General features: G+C 44.7%; 1 protein-coding gene across 1 annotated transcript; it reads left to right on the top strand.

Moving 5' to 3' along the window:
* Positions 1–6750: 6750 nt before the first annotated feature.
* On the top strand, positions 6751–13749 carry LOC116358635 (transmembrane protein 200A-like). Its single transcript, XM_031810568.1, has 3 exons — positions 6751–7192; positions 7495–8468; positions 12378–13749. Exons 1-3 carry the CDS (start codon positions 7067–7069, stop codon positions 13345–13347), a joined length of 2070 nt encoding a protein of 689 aa, XP_031666428.1. The 5' UTR covers positions 6751–7066; the 3' UTR covers positions 13348–13749.
* Positions 13750–15192: the final 1443 nt, after the last annotated feature.

Below are 15192 nucleotides of genomic sequence, written 5' to 3' on the forward strand. Positions count from 1 at the left end.
ACCTCAGCGAGAATTGTGCATGTTTATCGTCAAAGTCTGCATGTGTGAAACTCAAGTGGGGTTTGGTTAGCATTGGAGGGTTAGGGTGAGGATATATGTGTTTTGGTTAGCATTGGAGGGTTAGGGTGAGGATATATGTGTTTTGGTTAGCATTGGAGGGTTAGGGTGAGGATATATGTGTTTTGGTTAGCATTGGAGGGTTAGGGTGAGGATATATGTGTTTTGGTTAGCATTGGAGGGTTAGGGTGAGGATATATGTGTTTTGGTTAGCATTGGAGACGGATGTCTAGGGAAAGAAGGTCTGGACTTTTTCAGTGTCGAAACACCTTCTCACCCTATTTCGGGCCAAGGGCGATTGGCCATCTGGCAATTCTGTCATATGCCAGATGGGCTGGACCCTTTTTTAGTTGGATGTGTTGGGCTATTGACTATTGATTATCAACAGCAACAACAAAAAATGATGTAAAAAATACCTTTAAAAAATATCAAACATGACGGTCGGTCGGGGTTAAGATTTTATTTCTAAAGTCTTTTGTGAAAATTTTCTGTTATATTTATCTGTAATGAACTTTTGTCTGATCCGTGAAAAAAAGCTGTCTCATCTTTCATTACATATTTTTTTATGCACTAACTAATATCATAGGCTAATTAAACTTTCAACCTTCAACTCCTGAGGAAGTGGAAACAATACACACTAAGTGGATCGCTAAATCGAAATATAATAGGCACAGCTACTAGCCATGTAGTCACCTGACATTAAATGTTCTAGAAAAACTCTGCGGTTGTCGACCTATAGGCCTATGCCCTAGCAATGGCCAGTGCAGATTTTACACGTGTGTATCCCCCCCCCCCCCCCCCCCCCCCAAAAAATGTTTTAATACCAATGAGACCTACAGAAAGCTGAGAACCTCCTCTCCTCCTTCTCTTCAGGGATGAAGCTTTCCAATGCTGTGTTTTTTACCGCAATTGAAATGTTCTACCTTCAAAAACGAATGTTTTCACTCAAACTCATGGAGGGAGAGGATAGTGTCTCGCGTATCACAGCAGCAAGCCCCAGTGAAACAGGCACACTTTCATTACTAGAATCATGAGGATAATGTACTATTTGACCAAATCATTGTAGATTAGTAACACAGAGAAATTGCAACAACAACAAAAAATACTTCTTAAGCGGCCCATGGGCCGCTGGCCATGTTACATTTTCAATAAAAATTAAAAATAAACATTTAAATGTACCCCCAATTTTTCTCCCCAATTTACGATCCTGTCTCATCGTTGCAACTCCCCAACCGGCTCTGGAGAGGTGAAGGTCGAGTCATGTGTTCTCCGAAACATGCTTCTTAACACCCGCCCACCTAACCCGGAATCCAGCTGCACCAATGTGTCAGAGGAAACACAGTTCGACTGATGACCGAAGTCAGCCTGCAGGCGCCCCCCGGCCCTCCCCTAACCCGGATGATGCTGGGCCAATTGTGCGACGCCCTATGGGACTCCCGGTCACGGCTGGTAATGACACAGCCCGGGTTTGAACCACAGGCTGTATTGATACCACAACACTGCGATACAGCACCACTCAGGAGGCCTATTTTTTATATATATATATTGTATATAAATATGTGTGTGTGTGTGTGTCAATTTCGACCCACCCAACTAAAGAAGGGTCCAGCCCATCTGGCTTTTGCCAGAATTGCCAAATGGCCAATCTGCCCCCTGGCCGATTGTTGATTTAACTGTCAGTGAAAAGCATCTAATATATATATAATATACATCTAATACAGGTTTAGTCGCAATATTTTTTTAATACAATTGCAATACAGAAATACAATGGAAAAACACTGAAGAGAGGAGCCGAAGAAAAAATCTCTAACCTGTCTTTAGTTAGCCTATCAAATTTCTCAACTCACAAAAGGGTATTGAGCAAACAGTAGCTTATGTTTTTGTCACTATAGCAGAGAGCTTCCATATTCCCGGGTGAATGCGCATATTTACTGTCTTCATCATTGGGTGAGTCTGTGCTCCTTTTTAGGACAATGATCTCCTCCTTCAGGCTTGACAGATCCTACAATAGGTGTCCCTTTTTATAGACCTCGATTAGACGGATTCAAGACCAGGTAAGAAAAATAAAAAAAGATAGATCTCAGTTTGTCAGAGTCTGCAGAGTTGCTGTAATTTTTTGTTGTTGTGGTATAACAGATTCTGCTATTGCCTGTAGTCATAGAGAGTAAAGTGTGGCATGAAATGTGTTTATAAAAAGCCACATTCTTCACAGATTTTTATGGGCTCCTCCTATAGTTGGAGCTCTGAGTCCAACTAAAGGAAAATATTTCATTCATTAGATTCAATCCATCAATTCATTAGACTGCCAATGTGATGATTAGGCTTTTATTTATTTAGTGATTTTTGTATTTGCTTCATAACTATGCAACAATCGATTATTAATTAATTATTAATGCATCTGTCCACATAAATGTGTTTTAACTCTAATCTTTCAAATAAAAAGCATGAGCTGGCGCATACCCGGAGAAGTTATTTTGTGTAGAGATGCTTACTAACGAATAAACTTTAAACTATAAAATAAATAGAGTCGCTCTATTATCTATATTTAAACTCCCAATAATTGAATGGGTAAACAACCAACTTTTAGCCATCTTGCAGAAAAGTATTTTAATGCTCATCTTTCAGGAATGGAGCTTCCTTATGGCCTGTCGAGCTCTGTCTTTCAGCACCTTGGTCTAGTGCATCGAGGACGTCATCCCCACAGTGACCGTACATATCCCAACCAGAAGCCATGGAATACAGGCAACATTCGAATTGAGCTGCCGCTTTCAAGGTGCGGGACTAGCTAAGAAATCCTGGTATGCCCTCCGACGAACCATCAAACAGGCAAAGTGCCAATACAGGACTAAGATTGAATCGTACTACACCGACTCTGACGCTCGTCTTATGTGGCAGGGCTTGCAAACTATTACAGACTACAAAGGGAAGCACGGCCGCGAGCTGCCCAGTGACATGAGCCGACCAGACGAGCTAAATCCCTTTTATTCTCGTTTCGAGGCAAGCAACACCGAAACATGCATGATAGCATCAGCTGTTCCGGGCGACTGTGTGATCACGCTCTCCGTAGCCGATGTGAGTAAGACCTTTAAACAGGTCAATATACACAAAGTCTCAGGGCCAGATGGATTACCATGACGTGTGCTCCGGGGATGTGCTGACCAACTGGCAAGTGTCTTCACTGACATTTTCAACATGTCCCTGATTGAGTCTGTAATACCAACATTTTTCAAGCAGACCACCATAGTCCATGTGCCCAGTGTCATGACGTTGGCCTGGGGGTAGGTTTATGACAGTCATAAATACCTCTTCCCCCTTTTTCCTCCCTCTACCCTACTGATGTGACTCTTGAAAACCCCTTGGTTAACATAGAGATTCTGGGAACATCAGATGGTGGGAGGAAATGAACTATATTCTGGTAATCTTACAATGAGGATGATGTCAAAGAGTGTAAGTATAGTCAAGTATAGTATAGTATAGTATAGTCTCTCTCTCTCTCTCTCTCTCTCTCTCTCTCTCTCTCTCTCTCTCTCTCTCTCTCTCTCTCTCTCTCTCTCTCTCTCACACACACCAAAGTGATCTGTCGCCCACATAGTCTCTCTTCAGTGCAGGTTGACTGTCTGTTCCCAACAGCCATCTGGGCATATCTCCTATCTATCTAAGATTATCTTTCTGCATATGCTATATTGTTCCTACTTCAGAATCCATCGGGGGCCCCAGTTCCCAGACAGATTCCAAGCTAGAGGATTTGGAAGTCTACAGAAAGAGATAGAGGGTAGAAAGAAGGGGAGCTTAAATCAACACAGTGTAGAAACACTAATAAAGACAAATTCCCAATCATTCTTCTCCTTCATTCTCCTTCATTCTTCTCCTTCATTCTCCTTCATTCTTCTCCTTCATTCTCCTTCATTCTTCTCCTTCATTCTCCTTCATTCTTCTCCTTCATTCTCCTTCATTCTTCTCCTTCATTCTTGCCCCTCACTCTACTTCATTCTTCTCCTTCATTCTTGCCCCTCACTCTACTTCATTCTTCTCCTTCACTCTACTTCATTCTTCTCCTTCACTCTACTTCATTCTTCTCCTTCACTCTACCTCTTCACTCTTCTTCTTCACTCTTCTTCTTCTTCTTCTTCACTCTTCTTCTTCTCCTTCACTCTTCTTCTTCACTCTTCTCCTTCTTCTTCACTCTTCTTCTTCTTCACTCTTCTTCTTCTTCTCCTTCATTCTTCTTCTTCACTCTTCTCCTTCTTCTTCTCCTTCATTCTTCTTCATTCTTCTTCATTCTTCACTCTTATTCTTCTTCTTCACTCTTCTTCTTCTTCTTCACTCTTCTCCTTCTTCACTCTTCTCCTTCATTCTTCTTCTTCACTCTTCTCCTTCTTCTTCTTCTTCACTCTTCTTCTTCTTCTTCACTCTTCTCCTTCTTAACTCTTCTTCTTCTCCTTCATTCTTCTTCTTCACTCTTGTTCTTCTTCTTCTTCTCCTTCACTCTACTTCTTCACTCTTCTTCATTCTTCTTCTTCATTCTTCTTCATTCTTCCTCTTCACTCTCCTTCATTCTTCTTCTTCACTCTTGTTCTTCTTCTTCTTCTCCTTCACTCTACTTCTTCACTCTTCTTCATTCTTCTTCTTCAATCTTCTTCATTCTTCTTCTTCACCCTCATTTAATAATAGCACAGTCAGCACTTCTTTCCCTGAGTTATGACTGTCAGACAATCAAAATCAAATATTCAAATCCTTCTATGAATAAAGTGTCCCTATAATTGCTGCTGTGAATAATCGTGTAATAAGTTATTCATCAATGTGAACCCTAGAACGGGGATAATGAGGATAATGAGGGGGATTATACTGAGGGATTCAAGGTTGGACCAGGCATGAAGACAATCTTGCTGTGTTCCAAATGGTACCTTATCTTGTTGAGATTATATGAAAACGAAGTTGATTCAAACCAGTGTGAAGAGAGAGAAAACAGAGAGCTAGAAGGAGATGAGATGAGAAGACAGCAGCATACCAGCCTGATGGGTGGTCGTCTGGACACAAGGGTTTGTGTCTGTAAATACAAAGAAGGTTTCAGAGGATTGATTTAGCATCATACTGACTATATGGGGTTGCAGGGTAGACTAGTGGTTAGAGTGTAGGGGGGCAGGTAGCCTAGTGGTTAGAGTGTAGGGACGGCAGGTAGCCTAGTGGTTAGAGTGTAGGGACTGCAGGGTAGACTAGTGGTTAGAGTGTAGGGGCAGCAGGTAGCCTAGTGGTTAGAGTGTAGGGGCGGCAGGTAGCCTAGTGGTTAGAGTGTAGGGACGGCAGGTAGCCTAGTGGTTAGAGTGTAGGGGAGGCAGGTAGTCTAGTGGTTAGAGTGTAGGGACGGCAGGTAGCCTAGTGGTTAGAGTGTAGGGGAGGCAGGTAGTCTAGTGGTTAGAGTGTAGAGGAGGCAGGTAGTCTAGTGGTTAGAGTGTAGGGGAGGCAGGTAGCCTAGTGGTTAGAGTGTAGGGGCGGCAGGTAGACTAGTGGTTAGAGTGTAGGGGCGGCAGGTAGCCTAGTGGTTAGATTGTGGGTCGGCAGGTACCCTAGTGGTTAGAGTGTAGGGACGGCAGGTAGCCTAGTGGTTAGAGTGTAGGGACGGCAGGTAGCCTTGTGGTTCGAGTGTAGGGGCAGCAGGTAACCTAGTGGTTAGAGGGGAGATGCAGGTAGCCTAGTGGTTAGAGTGTAGGGATGGCAGGTAGCCTAGTGGTTAGAGTGTAGGGTCGGTAGGTAGCCTAGTGGTTAGAGTGTAGGGTCGGCAGGTAGCCTAGTGGTTAGAGTGTAGGGGAGGCAGGTAGTCTAGTGGTTAGAGTGTAGGGACGGCAGGTAGCCTAGTGGTTAGAGTGTAGGGGAGGCAGGTAGTCTAGTGGTTAGAGTGTAGAGGAGGCAGGTAGTCTAGTGGTTAGAGTGTAGGGGAGGCCGGTAGCCTAGTGGTTAGAGTGTAGGGGCGGCAGGTAGACTAGTGGTTAGAGTGTAGGGGCGGCAGGTAGCCAAGTGGTTAGATTGTGGGTCGGCAGGTACCCTAGTGGTTAGAGTGTAGGGGAGGCAGGTAGTCTAGTGGTTAGAGTGTAGGGACGGCAGGTAGCCTAGTGGTTAGAGTGTAGGGGCGGCAGGTAGACTAGTGGTTAGAGTGTAGGGGCGGCAGGTAGCCTAGTGGTTAGATTGTGGGTCGGCAGGTACCCTAGTGGTTAGAGTGTAGGGATGGCAGGTAGCCTAGTGGTTAGAGTGTAGGGACGGCAGGTAGCCTTGTGGTTCGAGTGTAGGGGCAGCAGGTAACCTAGTGGTTAGAGGGGAGATGCAGGTAGCCTAGTGGTTAGAGTGTAGGGATGGCAGGTAGCCTAGTGGTTAGAGTGTAGGGTCGGTAGGTAGCCTAGTGGTTAGAGTGTAGGGTCGGCAGGTAGCCTAGTGGTTAGAGTGTAGGGATGGCAGGTAGCCTAGTGGTTAGAGTGTAGGGTCGGCAGGTAGTCTAGTGGTTAGAGGGGGGATGCAGGTAGCCTAGTGGTTAGAGTGTAGGGGCGGCAGGTAGTCTAGTGGTTAGAGTGTAGAGGTGGCAGGTAGCCTAGTGGTTAGAGTGTTGGACTAGTAACCAGCAGGTAGTCTAGTGGTTAGAGTGTTGGACTTGTAACCGAAAGGCTGCAAGATCGAATCCCCCGAGCTGACAAGGTAAAAATCTGTTGTTCTACCACTGAACAAGGCAGTTAACCCACTGTTCCTAGGCCGACATTGAAAATAAGAATGTGTTCCTAATTTAACATCCTCGTGGTTCTCTGTCTAAGCAACACAGTTTTCAGGACTCATTCTATCGATGTGGTGGTGTTCAGGATGTATCCATCCTTTTGGGGAGGTATTGAGGAACTACATTTTATCCTTCAGAGAACGAAGTCACTGTTTCTGTGTTTGTTTTAATTCAATACAACTGACTCTCCTCCCTTCCCCTGCCTCTTCCCCCCCAGGTTGATTGACAAGCCCGTCGTCCAATCAAATCGTCGCCATGATCGCCACGGGCGGCCTGCTGCGTATGAACCGGCGCCAAGACTCCCAGCGATCTAAGAACCATGCTGAGAACCAGAGGAAGAGGAAACAAGCAGAGAGGAAGAAGAGGAATGATGTGGTAGTGGTGGGTAGCGTGATGAACTACAAACTACAGTACCCATAATGCTCTGTTGTATTGTATCTGGTTTTATCTTAGGTTACATCCCAATAATCTCTCCTTTCTCAATAATTTGAAAGGAAATTATTGGTATATTGGTATATGGAAACTCCCTCTAGCCTAAAACTTTTAAATACTTTTACATTTGTGGGAGATAGTGAACAAGTGCACATTTTTAAGGAGGAAGGAGAGATTATTGGGACACATCCTTAGATGTTCCAGAAGCTAACATGGTAATGATGTTCTGTCTGTATCTTTTATGAATTCAGGTGAAGGGGAAACTCAACCTGTGTTCCCCATCTGGGCTGGTGGCTGCGGTGGGGGTAGTGGTATTGATGCTGGGGATAGCCATGGCTGTACTGGGCTACTGGCCACATGAAGGCCACAGCCAGGGGAAGGCATCCGGGGTATCACCAGGGGAGGAGCGGAGAGACAACGGCAGGATGAGCTACTCCAAGAGCCCCCTGGTGTCTGTCACCTGGAGCAATAACAAGGATAACAACACAGCCAACCTGACTGTTGGGGAGTTGACCAACCAGACTGTTGAGGAGTTGACCAACCAGACTGTTGAGGAGTTGACCAACCAGACTGTTGGGGAGTTGACCAACCAGACTGTTGGGGAGTTGACCAACCAGACTGTTGAGGAGTTGACCAACCAGACTGTTGAGGAGTTGACCAACCAGACGAGTGCTGAGTTGACAAATCAGATGAGTGATGTTATGAATGGAAGTGTTCCTCAACCTATATCTGTGTCGACAAGTCCTCATCCTCCCTCAGGGGGGTTTCTCTCTGAGTTCCTGGACAGCTACCTCTACTCAGACAACTTGAAGGTGTTTGGGCCCTTAGTGATGGGGATTGGCATCTTCCTCTTCATCTGCGCTAACGCCGTGCTTCACGAGAACAGAGACGAGAAGACCAAAGTCATCAACCTCAGAGATATTTACTCCACGGTCATCGACCACCACAGCACACGGACCAAGGACTACTCGCCGATTAACGGACTGGTGAACTATGTGCAGTCCAGGGGCAGTGTGGACATAAATTCGGGTTCGTTCCATCCTGGCGAGATGCTAGAGCACAATCCTTGGCCCTCCACTACCGTGTCAAGCCACCAGGGGGAGATAGGTAGCAGTGAGCAGCAGTATAGACGACCGTCAATGGTGGGTCGGCAGCGGAGCTGGTCCAGGGACAACCAGACGTTCACAGAAAGTGTGTATAGCATCTACAGAGACCAGAAGCGCAGGTACAGTAGACCTACAAGTCTGTTGTTTTAAAATGTGTGATTTTGTCTGCATGTAAAGTACCAGTCAAAATGTGACACACCTATTCATTCCATAGTTTTTAATTATTTTTTATTTTTTTTACTATTCTCTACATTGTATAATAATAGTGAAGACATCAAAACTATGAAATAACACATATGGAATCATGTAGTAACCAAAAAAGTGTTAAACAAATTAAAATGTATTTTATATGTGAGATTCTTCGAAGTAGCCACCAGACTTGACTACAGCTTTGCACACACTTGGCATTCTCTCAACCAGCTTCTTGAGTTAGTCACCTGGAATGTATTTCAATTAGCAGGTGTGCCTTGTTAAAAGTTAATTTGTGGAATTTATTTCCTTGTTATTGCGTTTGAGCCAATCAGTTGTGTTGTGGCAAGGTATGGGTGGTATACAGAAGATAGTCCTCTTTGGTAAAATACAGAGACCATTTTATGGCAAGAACAGCTCAAATAAGCAAAGAGAAACAACTGTCAATCATTACTTTAAGTCATGAAGATCAGTCAATCCCGAAAATGTCAAGACCTTTGAAAGTTTCTTCAAGTGCAATCACAACAACCATCAGGCACTATGATGAAACTGGATCTCATGAGGACCGCCACAGGAAAGGAAAACCCAGAGTTCAGTAGAGTTACCAGCGACAGAAATTGCAGCCCAAATAAATGCTTCACAGAGTTCAAGTAACAGATACATCTCCACATCAACTGTTCAGAGGAGGCCTTCGTGGTCAAATTGCTGCAAAGAAGCCATTACTATTTTATCTTTATTTAACTAGGCAAGTCTGTTAAGAACATATACTTATTTACAATGACGGCCTTCCCCAGCCAAACCCAGGCGACGATTGGCCAATTGTGTGCCGCCCTATGGGACTCCCATACAGCCCAGGATTGAACCAGGCTCTGTAGTGATGAGTCTAGTAGTGAAATGCAGTGCCTTAGACCGCTGTGCCACTCATGAGGACACCAATAAGATGAAGAGACTGCTTGGGCCAAAAAACACGAGCAATGGACATTAGACTGGTGGAAATCTGTCCTTTGGTCAGATGAGTCCAAATTTGAGATATTTGGTTCCAACCGCTGTGTCTTTTGCGAGACGCAGAGTAGGTGAACAGATGACCTCCACATGTGGTTCCCACCGTGAAGCATGGAGGAGGAGGTGTGATGGTGCTTTGCTGGTGACACTGTCAGGGATTTATTTAGAATTCAAGGCACACTTACCCAGCATAGCTACCACAGCATTCTGCAGTGATATTCCATCCCATCTGGTTTGCACTTAGTGGGACTATCATTTGTTTTTCAACAGGATAATGACCCAACACATCTTCAGGCTGTGCTCAGAATATGTGGGAACTCCTTCAAGGCTGTTGGAAATTCCAGGTGAAGCTGGTTGAGAGAATGCCAAGAGTGTGCAAAGCTGTCATCGAGGCAAAGGGTGGCTACTTGGTAGAATCTAAAAATCAACATTTTTGTAGTTACTACGTGATTCCATATGTGTAGTTTTGATGTCTTCACTCTTGTTATACAATGTAGAAAATAGTTTCAAAAAGAAAGAAAACCCTTGAATGATGAGGTGTGTCCAAACTTTTGACTGGTTCTGTATATTTTTTATAGCCTCGTTCAACCATCCTGATTACACAAGATCACATTCTTATAACTGGTGTTTTTTTATGATACAAATGTGGAATATTAATGGTATTATACGTAATTTTACATTCAGAAAGTATTCAGACCACTTGACTTTTTTCACATTTTGTTACATTACAGCCTTTTTCTAAATTTGATTAAATACTTGTTTTTCCCCATCAATCTACACACAATAATGACAAAGCGAAAACAGGTTTTATACATTTTTATATAATAGAAAATAATAATAATATTCATTATAGTATTTACTTACGTTTTCAGACCCTTTGCCATGAGATTCGAAATTGAGCTCAGGTGCATCCTGTTTACATTGATCATCCTTGAGATGTTTCTACAACTTGATTGGAGTCCGCTTGTGGTAAATTCAATTGATTGGACATGATTTGGAAAGGTACACACCTGTCTATATAAGGTCCTACATTTGACAGTGCATGTCAGAGCAAAAACAAAGGTTGAATGAATTGTCCATAGAGCTCAGAGACAGGAATGTGTCGAGGCACAGATCTGGGGAAAGGTACCAAAAAATGTCTGCAGCATTGAAGGTCCCCAAGAACACAATGGCCTCCATTCTTATATGGAAGAAGTTTGGAACCACCAAGATCCTTCCTCGAGCCGCCCGGCAAAACTGACCAATCGGGTGAGAAGGGCCTTGGTCAGGGAGGTGACCAAGAACCCGATGGTCACTCTGACAGAGCTCCAGAGTTTCTCTGTGGAAATGGGAGAACCTTCCAGAAGGACAAACATCTCTGCAGCACTCCACCAATCAGAACTTCATGGTAGAGTAGCCAGACGGAAGCCACTCCTCAGTAAAAGGCACATGACAGCCCGCTTGGAGTTCGCCAAAAGGCACATAAAGGACTCTCTGGTCTGATGAAACCAAGATTAAACTTTTTGGCCTGAATGCCAAGTGTGACGTCTGGAGGAAACAGGGCAACATCCCTACGGTGAAACATGGTGATGGCAGCATCATGCTGTGGGGTTGTTTTTCAGATTCCCTGAGACGGTTTCTGACAGTTTGTGCAGAAATTCTTTGGTTGTGCAAACCCACAGTTTCAGCAGCTTTCTGGGTGGCTGGTCTCAGACGATCCCGCAGGTGAAGAAGTCGGATGTGGAGGACCTGGGCTGGCGTGGTTACACGTGGCCTGCAATTGTAAGGCTGGTTGGACGTACTGCCAAATTATCTAAAATGACGTTGGAGGCGGCTTATGGTAGAGAAATTAACATTACATTATCTGGTGGACATTCCTGCAGTCAGCATGTCAATTGCACGTTCCCTCCAAACCTGAGACATCTGTGGTATTGTGTTGTGTGACAAAACTACACATTTTATAGTGGCTTTTCATTGTCCCCAGCACAAGGTGCACCTGTGTAATGATCATGCTGTTTTATCAGCTTCTTGATATGCCACACCTGTCAGGTGGATGAATTATCTTTGCAAAGATAAATGCTCACTAACAGGGATGTAAACAAATTCGAAAGAAATGTTGTTTTTTTGTGCATATGAAACATTTCTGGGATCTTTCATTTCAGTTTATGAAACATGGGACCAACACTTTACATGTTGCGTTTATATTTTTGTTCAGTATAATTCCGAGACTCCAGGAATTGCGGTCCTCAAGAGCTTTTGGCTGTGATTTGGTGGTTCCAGGAACAAAAAAGCTTTGGAGTTGACGCTCTCAGTATGTGTAGATCAGATTCTGTTCCTCTAGATGTGTGTAGATCAGATTCTGTTCCTCTCAATATGTGTAGATCAGATTCTGTTCCTCTCAATATGTGTAGATCAGATTCTGTTCCTCTCAATGCGTGTAGATCAGATTCTGTTCCTCTCAATGCGTGTAGATCAGATTCTGTTCCTCTCAATGCGTGTAGATCAGATTCTGTTCTTCTCAATATGTGTAGATCAGATTCTGTTCCTCTCAATGCGTGTCGATCAGATTCCGTTCCTCTAGATATGTGTAGATCAGATTCTATTTTTATAGGGTGTGCATATCACATTCTTGCTCTGGCATGATCCGGATGATCGAACGAGGCTACATTGTATGTTGTTTTTGTATGCTGCAAAATTAATTGCCTCATTGAGGACATAAAAGTGTTCTAATCTATTGTAAACTAATGCTGTTTTCATGTTTTAATCAGGTGGACCAGGTGCCCTGAGGGGATAAATAAAGCTGTATTCAATTTACCTGAAATAATGTTTTCTAATCTTATTTTATCTAATCTAATCAGGTGTTCAGAGCAGACACCCTACCCCAGACAGTGGGACTCAGAGCAGGCCTCGTACCCCAGACAGTGGGACTCAGAGCAGGCCTCGTACCCCAGGCAGTGGGACTCAGAGCAGGCCTCGTACCCCAGGCAGTGGGACTCAGAGCAGGCCTCGTACCCCAGGCAGTGGGACTCAGAGCAGGCCTCGTACCCCAGGCAGCGGGACTCAGAGCAGGCCTCGTACCCCAGGCAGTGGGACTCAGAGCAGGCCTCGTACCCCAGGCAGTGGGACTCAGAGCAGGCCTCGTACCCCAGGCAGTGGGACTCAGAGCAGGCCTCGTACCCCAGGCAGTGGGAGGGTACAGCATCCATTGTCAGTTCTTCTTTTAACGTCTTCACCCTCCCAATCATCACACTTAACAACGGTGCAGTGGAGGAGGGGGGACAGGAGGGGGGACAGGCCGAGAGAGAGGAGGAAGTGATCACAGATGTCAAGGATTTTAGTGGAAATGGGATTGAGCAAGTAGCAGGTTATAGTCAAAGTCTGGATAATACAGAGAAGGATTCTTCAAGAAGGACCTCGATGAATCACCTGGAATATGAGGGTGGTACCGTCATGACCCTAACTGAACCAGATGAGGCGCTACAAGGACAGACCCTCACCCCACAGGGCCCCCGGCTGTTCCCTCCTTCTCCCGTTTTCAGGGCGACGACGGGGATGGGATCTCGCCTGTCACTCAACTCCCTCTCCAGCCCAGGGGTCGACCAGCCCCAGCCGGCACGACGATGCAGCCTCACGGTGGCCGTCTGTCGTCAAGGCGACCGGGCTCGTCGGTTCAGCTGTACGCGTCTGGAGCGGTCAAACAGTAAGGGATACATCAAACTGGAAACCGGAGATTCTTTCGACGTACCAGATGTAGTGACTTCCTGTGTGCCTGACTCGAATCAGGAAGAAGAAGTAGTAGCAGACAAGGTAGCAGAAGCAGCTCAATGAAAAAGAGAGAGGGTGACTGTCACCCTTAGCTCTTCTTTAACAGAACTCTAGACAGATCTGTCTCCATCGTCATGTCGATCTCTTTAGACAGTGATCAAAAACTGACCAATAGAGTCAAGGTACAGCCAAAAGGAACTCAGGAGAGGAGAATCAAATCAACTCACAACAAATCAACTCTAGACAGATCTCTACACAGAACTCTAGAACTATCTCTTTGTGTCTCATCATTGTAGATGGATGTCATAGTCAGTAGAAGACAGTGATCAAAACTGACCTATAGAGTCAAGGTGCAGCCAGAAGGATGTCAGGAGATCAGGGAGAAGGAGAGAGAAAGAGAGAGAGAGAGACAGACAGACAGACAGACAGACAGACAGAGAGAGAGACAGAGAGAGAGACAGAGAGAGACAGAGAGAGACACAGAGACACAGAGACACAGAGACACAGAGACACAGAGACACAGAGACACAGAGACAGAGAAGGAGAGAACAGGAGAGGGTGAGAAGGAGAAGGAGAGAGAGAGAGAGAGAGACTGAGAGACAGAGAGAGAGACAGAGAGAGACAGAGACAGAGAGACACAGAGACAGAGAAGGAGAGAACAGGAGAGGGTGAGAAGGAGAAGGAGATGGAGAGAGAGAGAGAGAGAGAGAGAGAGAGTGAGAAGGAGAAGGAGATGGAGAGAGAGAGAGAGAGAGAGAGAGAGAGAGAGAGAGAGAACAGGAGAGGGTGAGAGAGAGAACAGGAGAAGGAGATGGAGAGAGAAGAGAGAGAGACATGGTGTCCCCAGAAAGTGATCAGGGAGAGAGATGGGAAAGAAGAGGGAGAAAGAGAAGGTGTCATGGGAATAGCCCCCACCTCTCAACAGAGTTGTAATTTTCAACACCAATTAGGGTCCCCTGGAGAACATGGACCGAAACTATGGTTCCTACAGAACTATAGACAGAACTGTGTCCGGTCATTTCTATGTAAGCGATAAACAACAATGGTCTGTACATTTCTATGAAAAATATACCACGATGCAGTGAAGCAGTAGATTATATATATACAGTGCCTTGCGAAAGTATTCGGCCCCCTTGAACTTTGCAAACTTTTGCCACATTTCAGGCTTCAAACATAAAGATATAAAACTGTATTTTTTTGTGAAGAATCAACAACAAGTGGGACACAATCATGAAGTGGAACGACATTTATTGGATATTTCAAACTTTTTTAACAAATCAAAAACAAAAAAATTGGGCGTGCAAAATTATTCAGCCCCCTTAAGTTAATACTTTGTAGCGCCACCTTTTGCTGCGATTACAGCTGTAAGTCGCTTGGGGTATGTCTCTATCAGTTTTGCACATCGAGAGACTGAATTTTTTTCCCATTCCTCCTTGCAAAACAGCTCGAGCTCAGTGAGGTTGGATGGAGAGCATTTGTGAACAGCAGTTTTCAGTTCTTTCCACAGATTCTCGATTGGATTCAGGTCTGGACTTTGACTTGGCCATTCTAACACCTGGATATGTTTATTTTTTAACCATTCCATTGTAGATTTTGCTTTATGTTTAGGATCATTGTCTTGTTGGAAGACAAATCTCCGTCCCAGTCTCAGGTCTTTTGCAGACTCCATCAGGTTTTCTTCCAGAATGGTCCTGTATTTGGCTCCATCCATCTTCCCATCAATTTTAACCATCTTCCCTGTCCCTGCTGAAGAAAAGCAGGCCCAAACCATGATGCTGCCACCACCATGTTTGACAGTGGGGATGGTGTGTTCACGGTGATGAGCTGTGTTGCTTTTACGCCAAACATAACGTTTTGCATTGTTGCCAAAAAGTTCAATTTTGGTTTCATCTGACCAGAGCACCTTCT

This window comes from Oncorhynchus kisutch, linkage group LG30, assembly GCF_002021735.2.
Source record: "Oncorhynchus kisutch isolate 150728-3 linkage group LG30, Okis_V2, whole genome shotgun sequence".
NCBI classification, from domain to species: domain Eukaryota; kingdom Metazoa; phylum Chordata; class Actinopteri; order Salmoniformes; family Salmonidae; genus Oncorhynchus; species Oncorhynchus kisutch.

Bases quoted from the DNA above. Each gene is read 5' to 3' on its own strand.
- LOC116358635 (XM_031810568.1), top strand. From the start codon at position 7,067: ATGATCGCCACGGGCGGCCTGCTGCGTATGAACCGGCGCCAAGACTCC. The intron at 7,193-7,494 runs GTGGGTAGCGTG...TTATGAATTCAG, and splicing joins AGAGGAATGATGTGGTAGTG to GTGAAGGGGAAACTCAACCT. The intron at 8,469-12,377 runs GTACAGTAGACC...TAATCTAATCAG, and splicing joins TACAGAGACCAGAAGCGCAG to GTGTTCAGAGCAGACACCCT.